Source organism: Lepidochelys kempii, chromosome 1 (assembly GCF_965140285.1).
Source record: "Lepidochelys kempii isolate rLepKem1 chromosome 1, rLepKem1.hap1, whole genome shotgun sequence".
In the NCBI taxonomy this organism is placed as follows: domain Eukaryota; kingdom Metazoa; phylum Chordata; order Testudines; family Cheloniidae; genus Lepidochelys; species Lepidochelys kempii.
This window is the reverse complement of record NC_136380.1, coordinates 125,612,393-125,628,618: the sequence shown is the minus strand read 5'-3', so window position 1 is coordinate 125,628,618 and position 16,226 is coordinate 125,612,393. Positions and strand designations below refer to the sequence as shown.

General features: G+C 43.0%; 1 protein-coding gene across 1 annotated transcript in view; it reads left to right on the top strand.

The window, feature by feature from the left end:
- CRLF2 (cytokine receptor like factor 2) overlaps positions 1–15,348 on the top strand; it is a 30,217-nt gene extending 14,869 nt beyond the window's left edge. The window contains exons 4-8 of the mRNA XM_073327755.1: positions 340–479; positions 1,513–1,675; positions 9,292–9,412; positions 13,723–13,807; positions 15,091–15,348. Of these exons, the coding sequence (XP_073183856.1) occupies positions 340–479; positions 1,513–1,675; positions 9,292–9,412; positions 13,723–13,807; positions 15,091–15,348 (767 nt within the window). The remainder of the gene's footprint in view (positions 1–339; positions 480–1,512; positions 1,676–9,291; positions 9,413–13,722; positions 13,808–15,090) is intronic.
- Positions 15,349–16,226: the final 878 nt, after the last annotated feature.

The following is a 16,226-nucleotide window of genomic DNA, read 5'->3' as shown; positions in this document are numbered from 1 at the left end:
TAGGAAGGGTGTTATGCTCCAACTCCCATGAAGATGCAACTTCCACTGCTAAGAGGTAAACAACCAAATGGTTCAAAATATTGTGCCCATAACCGCTGACCATCTGTAATCAATGTGTCAATTTAGAACAGCACAAATGCATGATGCCATGGGTCTGAATTACATTTTGATGTACAGAAAACAGGCCAGCTGGAGAACTGAACATTCCAGGAGAACTGAACTTCATGACAGTCTAAAGAATTCCAGGAAGGCTTGGGTTTGGGAGCGATGGTTTGAAGTGAGTTGTAGTGATTCTTTTTAAGAGCGTATTGTGTAATTTATATCAAATTTTTTCCTCAGTAAAACCCAATCCGCCTGAAAATGTAACCTTCCATTGGAAAAGAGATACGGTTACGATAGAATGTAATAAACCAAAGACAACAGCAAGGTGCTTGAAGCTTGAACTTCAGTATAAAAGCAAGTATGACAAAGAATGGCAGGTGGGTAGAGTTTGGAATTCTCACTTAGCACAGGAAAGAGATGGGAGTGGCACCTCCACAGAACAGAAAGCATGGGTTTTCCCAACAGGACCATCCCATCCCATCCCATTAACATACACTTGATGGGCTGGCAGCAGAATAATGTCTAGTCTTCACTGCAAAAAAGGTGCATTTTTTCCTTTGGGGTAACTAACACACATGTGCTACCCTGAGGTAAATACATGCTGAAGGCCAGACACTTTAATTTAAAGAAAGGTAAAGTTGTCAAGCAAAACAATCCTATACCTCCTCCAGGGATTAGCCTTGAGGAGTTTACTTCATGGTAAACTAAGTGGCTGGTCTTCAGTGTATTTTTACCTCAAGACAGTGTTAGTTATCCCCAGTAAAAAACACATCTTGTTTAGCAGTGAAGGCAAGCCCTAACATTTGCTAGACTCCTGGATATCTAATGTGTGCTGAATGTCAGCATTCCAGTAAATGGCCACATTTCAAGGGAGATTCACTTCACCTCATACACACATATCAAGAAGACATAGGGGAAAGGCCATATATAAAGAATGGGAGCAGGGAGGGGAATCATAAATGGGAAATGATGATGAAAAATGGGAGAAAGAAGAAAAACAACAGAGAACAGGAGATGGGGAAGAGACAATGTTTCAGGCAACTTATTTATCTAGAACATGAATACCAGCTTTACATTTCATTTCATGGATTAATTCTTCCTAGGCTCATAACTAACGGGTATGCTTTGTGGACCAAAGCTAATTCTGTTTGTTTCACTGCAAATAATTATTGAGACATAAATGTAACAAAGAACTTATACGTTAACTTAACTGTAACATTGTTTAAGGCTAGAAATCAGTTTGAACCAGGAAAATCCATCCAAGATCCAGATCTCCTAAAATTTTTGGGGATGTTCTACTTGTGTCAGCCCATCTCCTATGTTTGTTATTACAATGATATAGTATAATACTGTGAGAAGAAAAATATATGTTGGAAATAATAATTAATGATCAAATATCTTCCTGTCCAGTCTAGAAAATCTGCATGTTGCAAAGTTGAAGAGCAAGGATTTGATCTGGAAAAGTGCTACTCCTTCCGGGTCAGATTGGAAAGACTCGTTCCTTTTTGCAATAGAATTCCTTATGCCAGTGAATGGGCAGAGGCAACAGTTTGGAGAAATGGCAGCTTACTAGGTAAATGCTAAGCTACATTCATGTTCTTTGCTGGGAATATAATCAGGGGAGGGGAGGCTGGGAGAGGGGATGTCAGGTGGTGCATCAGGTTAATTCAAAGTAAAGATCTAGTCAAACAATGGAACAACCGAGTCTAAAGCCACACTGAGTATTCTGGCCTTTGCCACTGATTTAAGACATTGACATGGAAGTGGAAATTTCCCTTGAATCTGTCAAATACTTGGGAAGTGACATAGACAGTTGCTGCCATGTTTCAGGCTCTTCAGTGACTTATGGGGGGAGGTCGTGACATCAAGCTTGCTATGAAGTTGTGGATCTACACAACCATGGTTATACTGACTCTATTAAATGGCAGGGGAACTTGATCACTGTTCCATATCAAGTGGCAGGACAAGATCAGAAATGAGGATATTTGAAACTGAAACCAACAGCCACCTCCATCAATGTTGGTTTGGTTTCAGTGACTTTCTTGGTACAGAGATATTAATAGGATGGAATACCAATGAATTACGAAGCATGTTTATCTAGGAATGCTGCTACACAGCTGGCAATCATCTAGTCACCAAAAGCTTTGGTGGCGGAATAAATTTGCCAGCAATAGACATAAACTGAATATCTAGGCAGACCACCTAAAGGACCAGGTAGAGATTTATGTGGGTGGTGCTCAATCTGCAAGGAGAATACGTCCCTTTGCAATTTGCCATCATGATGATGGATGGATCAGGTTAATTCATAGCCCTTTCAAAAATAATTTGATTCATGAGTGCAAATTGGGTTGGTGGCCTGATCCTTCAGTTCAGATCTATGTTGCTGTAGATGTCCCAAGCAACTAGATCTATCTGGCTTTAAGATTAAACTCAATAAGTTTATGGAGGAGATGGTATGATGGGATAACATGGTTTTGGTAATTAATTGATCTTTAAATATTCATGGTAAATAGGCCTAATGGCCTGTGATGGGATGTTAGATGGGGTGGGATCTGAGTTACCCAGGAAAGAATTTTCTGTAGTATCTGGCTGGTGAATTTTGCCCATATGCTCAGGGTTTAGCTGATCGCCATATTTGGGGTCGGGAAGGAATTTTCCTCCAAGGCAGATTGGAAGAGGCCCTGGAGGTTTTTCGCCGTCCTCTGTAGCATGGGGCATAGGTCACTTGCTGGAGGATTCTCTGCTCCTTGAAGTCTTTAAACCATGATTTGAGGACTTCAATAGCTCAGACATAGGTGAGAGGTTTTTTGCAGGAGTGGTGGGTGAAATTCTGTGGCCTGCGTTGTGCAGGAGGTCAGACTAGATGATCATAATGGTCCCTTCTGACCTAAATAGCTATGAATCTATGAATCTATGAAAACTACTGATTTGGCCAGTAACAAATAGGCTTTGTATTACAGTAGCACCTACATACCCTAAATGAAATTAGTTTCCAGTTGTGCTAAGCCCTGTACAATTTCCCTCTAAAGTGGAAAATTTGTCAGTACACTATTTCAGAATTACAGTGACATTAATAATTATACACAAAGTTGATTCATGGATTGTTCAAATGATGTGTGCAATTTTTCAATGACAGAGATAAATAAGGAAAAGATACTGTCTGTGCCATTGAGAACTTATACACATGATTTAATTTTTTTAGTTCTAGATAATACTTTTTCCTTTCTCCCACAGTTTTGTTTACCTTGTCTGGTTTGTCTGTGAGATATATATGCTGCTGACATCCCTGTTTGAAGGAACTCTTCAGGGTTCCTCAATGTTATTTATTTATTTATTTAGATTTAAAAATGCAAAATTCCCATCCACAGCTCTGTGAAATTTAGCTATAGTTCATACATCCAATAATCACTATAATTATGAGACTAGTACAAAGAATATAGTGCAATAAAGTAATGGAATAAAATAGAATACTACAATAACCTCCAATAAAAATGAAATTGAAATACTCACAGCCAATTAAGTTGAAAAGCCTTAAACCATCAGCCAACCATTGCCTAAATCAGTGGTTCTTAACTTTTACTGCAGCCTGCACCCCTTTGGTTCTCAAAATATGTTCTCGCACCCCTTATCAAAAAATCAAAATATGTTCCCACATCCCTTATCAAAAATAGTTGAAGTAGGTCAGTTCTTTAAACCTAGATATATTTTTTGTTTGTATATTACAGTAATAATTTAAAAATGTATAATGTTAATAAATTAACATTTAGGTTTGATGAAACAAAGTAATTGTACTTACGTGCCTGTGTTTAATTTGTGTTTTTGATGATTTACCTTCTAAAAAAATCTGGCATGTCTCTCACCCCCAGAAAGGGCATCTCGCACCCCCAGGGGGTGCGTGCACTCCTGGTTAAGAACAACTGGCCTAAATCCTCAGAAAACAGAAGGGCTTTTCAGCATGTCTGTATGGTTAACAGATCCAGGTTCTGGCAGGCCAAAAGTGGAAGTATAATCCAGAGTTGTGTGGCCTTCACAGAAAATGCCACACCAGCAATCCCATCAGGTTTAAAATGAGAGAACTCTATCAGTGTAGGCTGAGAGAAGGTGTCTTCCAAGTAGCCAGCTCACTTTTAAGGATTTGTAAGTTAAAATCAACACTTTATATTCCACCTACAAAGTAACAGGCAGACAGTGGAGCTCACTGATCGCTGGTGTTACAGCTGCTGCACCAGCTTCAGTATTTGGTGGTCTCAAGATGCAGCCCCCTCTAGAGTGCAGTCCAGAATATCAAGTGTCTGGCTAGGTCTGCCTCTGACCTTTTCTTTTGCTCATTCCTCGCCAAGCACAATGAAAAAACCAGAACTCTTGCCAGCAGCTGTTACGTGAACATCAGGTAAGCTTTGGATCTAACAAGACCCCCTAGTGCCATCCTGTGCCTCGTTCTTCTAAGTACAGTCTCAAAGACAGATCACATTAAGTTAGAGGACACTTTTCACAAGCTTTAGTAGGTCTGGATTATTCCTTATCGCTTTGCTGGAAAGCAATACTCCCAATGAGTGCCATGAACCAATAGAGAGAGAGTTGCTGTAGTTACATGAACACAGGCAGTCACTCAGTCCACACACCTTCAAATCAGATCTCCACAAGGTGCCATCCACTAGGCTTTATAGGAACTGTGAGAGACTCAGATTTCTAACTCCCCAAAAAGATATCTCTACTTTGACACATGGGGATAGTAACTTCCTGGGGAAAATCTGTCTACACGAAACACTAGGGTGGGAATCCTGGCCTCATTGAGGTCAATGGTAAAACTCTGATTGTTTTCAGTGCAGCCAGGATTTCACTCTGGGACCATACCAAAGTTTTCAGTGCCTGCATACTAAATAACATCTGAAAGGCAAGCCAAGAAGAGTCTCTTAAAATTCCATAATGTCTGAATCCAAGTACTGTCTAGAGACATCATCCCTTCTCCTTGTGGCTTTTTGTGAATATGGACCAGATGGGCAGGTGGAAAACTCTGTTGTTGGGTAGGGTGTAAAACTGGAACTTTACCCATAATGCAGTCATTCCAATATATTAAATATTAAATAATATTTAAATTATATCAATATATAAGTTATGTTACCTTTCGAAGAGCAGAAGCTCATGGACTAGATTCACAAAAGTACTTACGAGCAGAAGTCTTGGGTTTAGGATCCTGAGTTTAGTTTTAGGCTTCACTGTGATTCACAAAACTCCCACTGAACCCTCTAGGCACCTCAACTCACTTGGCACCTCAGTTTCTTCAGTAAGACTTTCCTTCAGTGCCTATGTTTCTGCCCCTGGAATTGAGCACAGCTGCCTCACTTAAGGAGTCTGGACATCTATCTCTTCCAAAGCCCAAGAGCATGTGCAGGGCCTGAGTTGGTAGGCATGCTCAAAGGCCACCTACTGGCTTAGGCCCCTCAGAGAAGTTCACACACAACAGCCATGGGAGGACCTCCCTCATAACTTTTACCCAGTGGTTACGTTATTCATGTGGGAGACCCTGGGTTCAAGTCCCTCTTCCACCAGCTGTGGAAAAAGGATTTGAAAAGGCCTCTGCTACCTCTCAGAGGAGCGCCCCAACCACTGAGCTATATGGTATTCTGATGTATGGTTCTTTCAGTCTCTCCTATTGAAGCTGTTCCACTGTGGCTAATTCCTTAAAGAGTCATTGGAGCAAGGGGATTGGAGCTTGGGTCTCTCACATTCTGGGAGTATGTGCTAACCCTCTCTGTGTGTGGCCTAAATGAAACCAGCTTCAACAAGAGAGATTAAGAGAGCCCCACATCAGAATATCCCCTCATCCAGTTGTTAGGCACTCATCTGAGTGATAAGACACCTCTGTTCAAGTCCCTTCTCTTCAAGAAATGGAAGGGAGACTTGAACTGGTGGTTTCCCACATCCCTAGTGAATACTCTAATCACTGGGCTAATATTTATGAGGGAATAGCTCTTCTCCCCTCTGCTTTTTGCAAAAAGTTCCTTAGGCATCTGACTTCAAAGAGGACCCATAACTGGAAATCACTAGTGGAGATAAGTTCCTCCCTGCAATCTGGATTTAGGCACCTATCTGTAGGAGAAAGGCGGGGCTTACCACACACTCCTCTTGGCAGCATCTCCCTTGCTAGCTGAGGCAGCGCCCCACTTCAGATGCCGGCTTTTATGAATCACAGTCTAACGCCTGTATTTCTCCCCATTTGTTGTGTAAGGAGCTAGGGCCTAACTCAGGCTTTGTAGATTGCAGTGTGTTCCTGTGATTTTCTAGGCACCTAAAAGTGAGGTGTTGTGACACTGAATATCACAACACCCAAGTCCCTCTGTGAATCAAGCCCTATTTGCTCCAGTTAGAGTGCTGAGCTGGCACAATAAAAGGTTTTTACTACAAGGAAAACTAAGAATTCCAGGAGGTTTGTAAATGCGTCACACTGCGCCAGTAGTCTTCTCCCTAACTCTCTCTGGGTTTAGGTATGAAACATTTGGAGGTCTTGTTTGTTTGTTCTGTTTTTGAGAAATAAAAAGCAGGGATTACATGTGAAAACTAGGTCATTTTGGGGGGCAATTTTGAGTAGAAACATGTACCATTGTCCATAATTATTGCATTATTGTTTAATCAGTACTGTTTGTTGAACATGATATGGAATACCCCAAATGATGCCTAAGACCTCCTTTTAATCACACACAAGGCTATTTCTAATGGATAATACCACAGCCTTAAATTCATAACTTTGTTAGACACTAACAATCATAGACTGAATAGAAACACTGGATTTATGGCTAATTACAACAATCTGTAACCCACTAGCAATCCCCTGCACTCCCAGCTGCTTTCTCCACCCCCTTCCTTTCCTCCCTATGACTGGAGGGGTGTTATCAGGTCACTTCACCTTGAATGGTCCCTTGAAATGTGTTAACTACTTATGATAAACAATCTGTTCCTCCTTGTATTTAGCAGTGACACTCTGAGTAAGGCTATGTCTACAGTGCAAAGTTAGGTTTCAGAGTAACAGCCATGTTAGTCTGTATTCGCAAAAAGAAAAGGAGGACTTGTGGCACCTTAGAGACTAACCAATTTATTTGAGCATGAGCTTTCGTGAGCTACAGCTCACTTCATCGGATGCGTACCGTGGAAACTGCAGAAGACATTATATACACACAGAGACCATGAAACAATACCTCCTCCCATCCCACTGTCCTGCTGGTAATAGCTTATCTAAAGTGATCATCAAGTTGGGCCATTTCCAGCACAAATCCATTTGTGTGTCGGGGGGTGGGGGCTGAGGGTGAGAAAACCTGGATTTGTGCTGGAAATGGCCCAACTTGATGATCACTTTAGATAAGCTATTACCAGCAGGACAGTGGGGTGGGAGGAGGTATTGTTTCATGGTCTCTGTGTGTATATAATGTCTTCTGCAGTTTCCACGGTACGCATCCGATGAAGTGAGCTGTAGCTCACGAAAGCTCATGCTCAAATAAATTGGTTAGTCTCTAAGGTGCCACAAGTACTCCTTTTCTTAGTGCAAAGTTAAGTCGACTTAAGTTACGGCAACATCCAGCCACCACCATAATTAAACTGCTGTTGCATGTCCAGACTATGCACCTTCTGTTGGCAGAGCGCATCCACACTAGCAGCTCTTGCATCAACACAAGGAGCAGTGCACTGTGGGTAGCTATCCCACTGTGCAACTGGCTGCAGGGTGATTTGGAAAGGGTTTGCAGTGCCTCATGGGGCAGGTAAGCATCACATGATGCAGGTTTCTCAATCTCAGCATTGCATGGGCATCCTACTAGGTTTCCAGCTGCTTTTCAGGTGCCCTGGTAACCTGCGAGCCAGCCATCTGTGTCAGAAAGCATGGATCCCACACTGCCCTTTAGTCTTGTGCTGTGCATTATGAATACAAGGCTTTAGGAGGAGCTCAATGTGCGGGGAGGGGCTATTCACCACCATTCTGACCCCAGTCCCCTCCTTGTAGAAGTGACTATTTGCCTCCCTTGCCTCCTGCTATGCCTGCTGCAGCTCTCTGATTTTTACAGGACACTGCCGTGTGTCCCTATCATAGCCCTTCTCCATACCCTGAGCAAGTTCCTGCAGCTGGAGCGGAGCTGTGACTGCAAAGCCTCCTCTCCCCACAGACCCAGAAAATCCACCACCTCCCATGTACTTCAGGCAGAAGTGGGTTTGCTGCATGGAGCCGGCATGCTCAGCTGGGCAGTTGCTATGTGATCTCTCCATACCGAGCAAACAGGAAGAGCAAGTTCAAAACTTCCCGGGGCTTTAACAGGGGAGGGGTGTTCACCTGTGTCCCTTGCTGCAGAGCAGCAGAGTTCAAAACAGTGACCAAAGCAGTCAAGGTGGGCATTGTGGGACACCTCCTGGAAGTCACTGTAAGCAATGTGGTGTCATTGCATCACTGACACTGCATCACTCTAACTACATTGCCCTAAGCTCGATGCTTCTCGTCAAGGTGATTTTATTATGTCGGTGTAGCAGGTGAGTTAAACTGGCAGCAGGAGCATTGCACTGTGTACACCTCCAGAGTGAGGTTGATGTAAGCTGCCCTGTGTCAACACAACTGTGTAGTGTAGATATGGTCTTAGTCTCCCAGACCTGCAAGAGAGCTCTGTGTCAGCTGAAAAGCTTGCCTTTGGTTTTATCTACTCTACCACTTTTGTCAGTAAAACTTTTGTTGGCACCCCTCCCTCCTCCGACATAAGTATCACCAGTAAAAGTTCTGGTGTGGACAGTGTTGTGTTGGCAGGAGTCCTGCTGACATAGCTAACACCACTCCTTGGGGTGGTTTAATTATGCCAGCAGGAGAGCTCTCCCTTCGGCACAGAGCGGCTACACCAGGGACCTTACAGTAGCACAGCTATAGTGGTACAGCTGGGCTGATGTGAGGTCGGTACTGTAGACATAGCCTCTCTCACAACAGAAGTTGGTCCAGTAAAAAGATATTACCTCACCCACCTTCTCTGTCTAACACCACCAGAAAGCATTTCATTGCAAGAGCGAAGGAACTGTGATTTTCTTTTGCAGTTTTCGATTAGTTTGTCTAGTTTCTTACCTAACATTGCTACTGTTTTAAAGAGAACATCTGCAATAGGTACATTTATAAATTTACATTTATAGAAACATGACATTTTAAAATATTATTTTTGTGATTACTCCTAGATTCATGTGCTGATGATATAAAAAAAAAGCCTCTGTCAGACAATGTGATCCTTTTAATTTCTGTGCTGGCAGCCCTTCTAGTCATAATCCTCCTTCTGATTTTTGTGCGCAAGTGCCAAAGGTAAGTGTTACTGGTCCCTACTGATATTTGTGTCATGATAATGCAACGTACGCAAAAAATGTGCATATTTTGATCCTCTCCTTCTCCCACCATCCATTGTTGTTTGTCCTCTGAAAGTGCAAATTCTTGAGGGCAGGGATGGCGCGTTCCTTATGGTTGTGTCCTGTGCCTTGCACATTGTAGGTATTACTGGAAAACAAAGAATAATTAAATATTAAATACTCCCCAACCTAATAGGCTCCCACTGGTCTTTATGATGCCATGGAATCATTGGCACCTTCAGCCTAAAGTCTGCAGACTGCAGACCCAGTCATTTGCTCTTTAGTTTCCTGCTGCCATACTTGTAGAGAGCACATCTCTGGAGTGCCTGTAATCAGAGATCCCAACCCTCACTGCCATAGAAGCAGGGAGCTTCTGCAGCTGCAGACACATACTTTCTACTAGAGGAGCTAAGAACAGAAGGTGAGAATTTCCTTCTACCTGAAGAGTGACAGTTGGAAGGGTGATGGAGCCACAGGGTGAGAAAGGCAGGGTAACAAAGAAGAAAAGATGACAAAAGTAAAGGGGAGGAGTGCAAAAGATGTTAAAGGGGAAGATAGGGGAGGTGGTGGTGGAATGGATGACCAAGAAAAGGAGGCAGGTAAAAGATGAAAAGTTGTAAAGGGTGATTAAATGGGAGAGCTTCAAATAGTGGTAGAGGAGCAGGGGATAGGTGAGGTGAAGTGAGTGGCAGTCTCCTGATCTATTTAATGGTCTTAACAAGACTACCATAACCTTCAGTGACGTTGTGAAGATTTTGTCAGTAGTACCTGGAAAGCACTTTGGGCCCGTTGCATGGAAATAGTATTATTGTAATAATCCTTACTTACAATACTGCTTGAATGACAAATGTGGGATCAAAGCCCCAAGACATCTGCATTTGCTTTTCTCTTTCATTTATAAATCGTAAAGATAGTTTAAAAATAGCATCTCCTGGCTGGGGTTTATAAAACATTGGCACTAGATTCTTCTTACCAACTCCCTCACTTGCCTTCCTGCCTCATCTGATCTATTACAAATGAAACATGAGAAACCAAAACTGAAACTTTGTGGCACTGAGGTGCACGTTGGAAGCAACATAATCGTAACATCTGTGAGCGTTCAAAAGAAAATCCATTTTATGAGCATTCTGTCTTGCAAACAGTCTTTTGGGCTTGCAATTCCAAGGAGAATTTAGGCTGTTTCTGTTAACTTTTTGAGCTACAGTACTAAATATTAAAAGGGTGCATGTTGCAAGAGTGATAGCTATTACAGAACTTGAAACATGTTTAAAGAAGCTGCAGTTGAGAATATTCATCATTGTTTGTTTATTTCTATTGTATAACCATTATGCACGGTAATTAGCAACATAAATTAAGACAGGCACAATACAAGGGGACAAATATAGGGCAGGGATGCGTGAGGGGATGGTGGTGGTGAAAAGAAAGAGATAATGTGTTTCAGTGAATAATGTGTGCACCTTGAGGAATACAAAGAGTTCCGTCTTTTCTCTTTAGTCAAACATATATATATGTGACCATAGACTAAAATTCTCCTTGAAGAAGTGTGTTTTGTGAAGTAACTCAGGCTATGTCTATACTGCAATCAAAGGTGTGATTTGCAGCTCAGGTAGGCATACTCATGCTTCCTTTAATCTAACTAGGTTGCTAAAAATAGCAGTGTAGACCCAGCAGCCTGGCCTTCGGTGCAGGCTGTACAAGCTTCAAGAATCCTGACTGTGTACTTGCATTGCTAGCCCATGCTAGGGTGTGTTCTGCCCTGTCTTCACTGCTATTTTAGCTGTGCTAACTAAATTAAAGCTAGCAGGGGTATGCCTATCTGAGCTGCAATCCCACCATTGATTGCAGTGGAGAGATACCCCATGGCCTCACCTACTTAAGAAAGATGCATTGCTTTAACTAAACACATTTAGTTAAACTGGGGTGAAGCCCAGTGTGGACATTTTTATTTTGGTCTAGCTCAAATGAGTTAGAAATCAGTTTCAGCTAAACCAAAATAAGCCACCCTTAAACTGAAATAAGAGCATCCATACAAGAGTTTGCATTGGTTTAGGCAAATTATTCTAAAAACTGATTTAAGTTAAACAAGTACAACTTTCTTGTGTTGACAAAGCAGTAGAATAGGAAAGAGTGGAAGCATGGCAGGTGGGCCTGGGAAAGGGCCCCTGGGCACCAAGGCTACATGAACAAAAACATTTGTTCTAGTGCAGGGGTTCCCAAACTTGGTTTCCAGCTTGTTCAGGGTCCGTGGCTTGTTCAGGGTAAACCCTTGGCGGGCCGTGAGATACTTTGTTTACCTGAGCGTCCGCAGGTACGGCCGCTCGCAGCTCCCATTGGCCAGGAATGGCGAACCACGGCCACTGGGAGCTGCGAGTGGCCGTACCTGCAGACGCCCAGGTAAACAAAGCATCTCTTACCCTGAACAAGCCACAAACCAAGCTTGGGAACCCCTGTCCTAGTGCAATGGGGTCCTGATCCATAACTGGGGCTGCCAGGCACTACAGTGATACAAATAACAATAATACAGCTAATGGCTACATTTTGGAAGGCTTGACCTTAAAGGGTCCCATCTGCCCATTTAATATAACACAAACCATCTCTTTCCAATTATCAATATGACCTAAAAATAAAATAGAAAGACAGTCTCTCCCAGCTGAATTTCTGCCAGCCTTCCAACAATGTGTGAATTGTGAGAGGGCTCTAGCCCTTGAAAGCTAAGGGTTTGTCTACACTAGCACTTTTGTTGGTAAAACTTTTGTTGGTCAGGGGTATGAAAAAACATACCCCTGACTGACATAAGTTTCACCGACAGAAGCTCTCCCGCTGACTCGTTGTGGGGTGGTTTAATTATGCCAACAGGAGAGCTCTCTCCCGTCGGCATAGAGCGGCTGCATGGGAGACCTTACAGTCAGCAGCTGCAGCGATACAGCTGTGCCATTGTAAGGTCTGTAGTGTAGACCAGTGGTTCTCAAAGCTGGTCCGCCGCTTGGCCCGCGCCACTTCCCGCAGCCCCCATTGGCCTGGAGCGGCGAACCACAGCCAGTGGGAGCCGCGATCAGCCACACTGCAGACGCGGCAGGTAAACAAACCGGTCCGGCCCACCAGGGGCTTTCCCTGAACAAGCAGCGGACCGGCTTTAAGAACCGCTCGTGTAGACAGCCTCAGTCCTTCCCAGAGTAACTATGAAATTCCATACAGTGGCCTTGCAGCACCTCTTGATTTGTACTTGAAACTGCTCAGATTGCCAAATGTAGAATCCCATCTGAACACTGGCTGCCAGGAAGGAGCTACCTTTAATTCCCATGCTATCGCTGGATTTGACTTCAAGATTAGACTACTTGGCACTCATTTACTTATCTGATAATGAAGTCAGCTTTAATGGATGCTGAGGAGCTGGAAGCCAACACCTTAATTCAGGCTTCCGGATATGCCGCACCGTGGAACTTCCTTTCCTTGTACTTCCCCAGACTTTTCTTCCTTTCATTTTCAAGGACCACAAGGGTGATTGTGAGGATGCAGAGGTGACTCTTCTAGTCCTACGAGGCCTACGTAGGCCAGTACTAGAGTAGTTTTCCAGAGGAAATTAAAAGACAGTTTTTCAGGGCAAAATGCTGTCTGTTCCACTTTTTTTATTGCTCCTACATAGAGCCAAAATTAAATCTTTCAAACTAACTGTTTTTTCCTATTACTGATAAGCTGACTTTCACTCCTTTGTTTCTCCGTCAACTGCCTGCTTCAGTACTGGACACGATCAGAGCACCAGTGATCTTGGCATCAGTCTCTGTTGCACTGATGAGCAAAATCAGCACATGCAAGATGATGCCAATGTTAAGATTTATGGTTTGCATGCCTGTGCTCATCAATTCAGATCTACAGGACATATATTACAGCTCTACAAAAGCTGCCAACTGCCAAAACCACTGAATTAGCCTTTTTTCTCTCTGAAAAATCCCATGCTGTTGAACCACAATTACATTACTGGAGATAAGTGTTACTGGAAAGTCCACTGATGTTACAGGCCCAGAATTGCTTCTCCTCTTCATTCTGTTTATGCCACTCTGAATAGCAAAAAAGCAGAAACAGGCCTCAGTTCCATAGCAGGCATACAGCTACTATGACTGGCTCCTACACTACCACTCCAGAAGGGAGGGGACATGGCGGGATGTGCTGTGCTCAGGTAATTCCCAGCCAGTGGATAGTTCCCTTGGGACTGCTACCAGCTGGCAGAGTTTAGAGCAGCTGAATGCTTACTTTGTTTTGTTCTGTTTACAGATTGCAGAAATCAGTTATGCCTGTTATACCAGACCCAAAGCATATATTTTCTGATCTCTTTAATGATCATAATGGAAACTTCCAGGTAAATATCCAAGCACTCTTGAACTTCCCTTGGTGAGGTTGCATTCATTCCAACACAACAGTCCTACCTTGCACATAATTTAAAAAATGTAGCCTACCTTTGTGGTCTCTTTTGAAGTTTAAACTCAGTGCTCTCTGATCCAAAAGCAGCCTCTCGCTCTACTACGTGACCACCTGGTCTTACAGAAGAATGATTATTATTACTTATTTGCACTGTATTAGCACATAGAGAACCCAGTCATAGAAGAGGACTTAATGTGCTAAGGACTGTACAAAGACAGTTCCTGCCCAGGGGAGTTTGCAGTGAAAGTAGAAGAGAAGATATGTGGAAACATACAGACAGACAGGGTAAGACTGAAGCAATGGTGGCCAGCATGAAAAGCAGAGATCACAACAGGCCAAATTATTGTACAATCCTCTTTCCAGCCCTCCTGTCATAAAAGGCTTTGTCCTTTACAAAACTAACCATGGTTTCCCAACTTGCCTGATTTACCACTATGCCCTCCAATCCTTTAGCACACAGCTTGCTGTGAAACAGCAAATCTTCACACAGCCTGACAGAGGAACAAACTTTTTGTTTGCTTCCCATTAAATTGAAATGTTGAAATGTATGTAGTTTACCTGAAGAGCATTTGTTATTTGAATGTTCTTGAATCTGCCCAGCACCTTACTATTTAGACTATGCTATACCGGAAAGCAGCCTGGCAAAATAATTAGGAATATTCACTATCTGATGCATAATAGCTACTGGGCCACCGTTACAACAGTGATGAAAATGAAAACCAATAATAATGTTTTACTTGTGAGTCAAAAATGTACTTGCCCAAGGTAAGTTTGAAAAGATACAAAATAATAATAAAGGGCCTGATCCTGAACTCCTTAATCAGGCAGATCTCCCACTGAAGCTTTGATTGAGGTAGGACTTGGCTTAAAGGATTTGCAAAACCCTGACAAATGGAGGGGGAGAGGGAGGTAATGTATTCATCTAGTGTGTGTTGAAAGCACCTATCACTGTAAGTGCTATATAAAATTAAATCCAACATTGAAGGTGTCCTCAGTGGTAATTTTCTTGAAGTTTTCCTTGTTCTTTGTGTGCATTCATGTTTTTTGCTTTTGTCTTATTTTCTGCTTGCCTGCTATTTCCTCCTCTCCAACATGACATCCCCCAAATGTATAGGTCCTGGGGTCATGCCATTACTGGAGCAATGATGAAGGTCAGTGTAGCCTGTGCTTGTTTCAAATGAAATTAGGGAGTGTGCTGACACCAACCTTTCATTCTCCTAGGAATGGATTGACCAAACTGACAATGCAATGGGCCACACCAAGATGGAATGTGTAGAACATGAGTGCATCATTGAGGAGAGAACTGAGCTGGAAGATGAGAAGGAAGCTAGTGAAAAGCTTTGTGAATTGTCAAACATGAATGAAAGAGATTATCTGAGTTCTGCTCAGAACACTTGCCTGCAACCACCAGCCAGTGATACAGTTTCTTTTGGGAGTTTTAAGTTCTGTATGAATGAAGACATGTATGTCATCTTATGAAACTATATAATGCAGTAGGAACATATGGTGTCGGGAAAAGGTACACAGGATCCTGATGAGTTTAAAGAAGCTATCTGAGTAGAGTAAAAAGTTAGAATCAGGCTTGCCTGGCATAACATACAAAACTATCCAATCTGGATCTGGATTGCAACTTTCCCAGAATTCAGGGACAACCTATGCAGGTCCATTAGAGAAACAAGAAGGCATGGCAATTCAGGTGTATTTGGATGTGGGGCTCTAGTTTGGGCCCATCTCTTTGGCTAAACCGAGCCCCATCCTGCATGGTGAGCATTCAAGGAATCCTTCTCACTCACTGCACACCTTTTAAGAGCTGGGCACAAACTCAGTCCTTGTTCTGAGGGAGTGCACGCACTATGTGCAGGTAATGAAAACAACTGCACTAGCCATATCCGAGTGGGCGGAAAATGTAAGAGTTAGGGCAGCGCCATCGACCTACCTTCTCCTTCTCATCTGGTAGCAGAACGTGGTGGAGTACATGCGACACCTTTCCAAAGGGGGTGGCAGGAGCTGTGCACAATGCTTCCAGCAGCTCTCATGGGTGAGGTGAACATTTGCACCGCACCTCGTGGAGCTAGGATCTGAAAAAAAACCAACCAGAATCTGCCCCCAAGAATATGATAGTGAGGATGTACAGAGTCACACTGGGTCCTGATCCTGCAATGAGCTCTGTTTGGGCAGCCCTTTCAAATGCGCTAGGGGGTCCATGCAGGCACAGAAGTCTGTGCATGTGGACCTTATTGCAAGATCGGGCTCGAAGCATCTAGTCATGTACATGTCCTTAGGTTTTCTCTTCATATAGTAGACACATTCTTGTAGACAAATGGGATAATTCACCCTTAATGGTGGATTAATTTGAC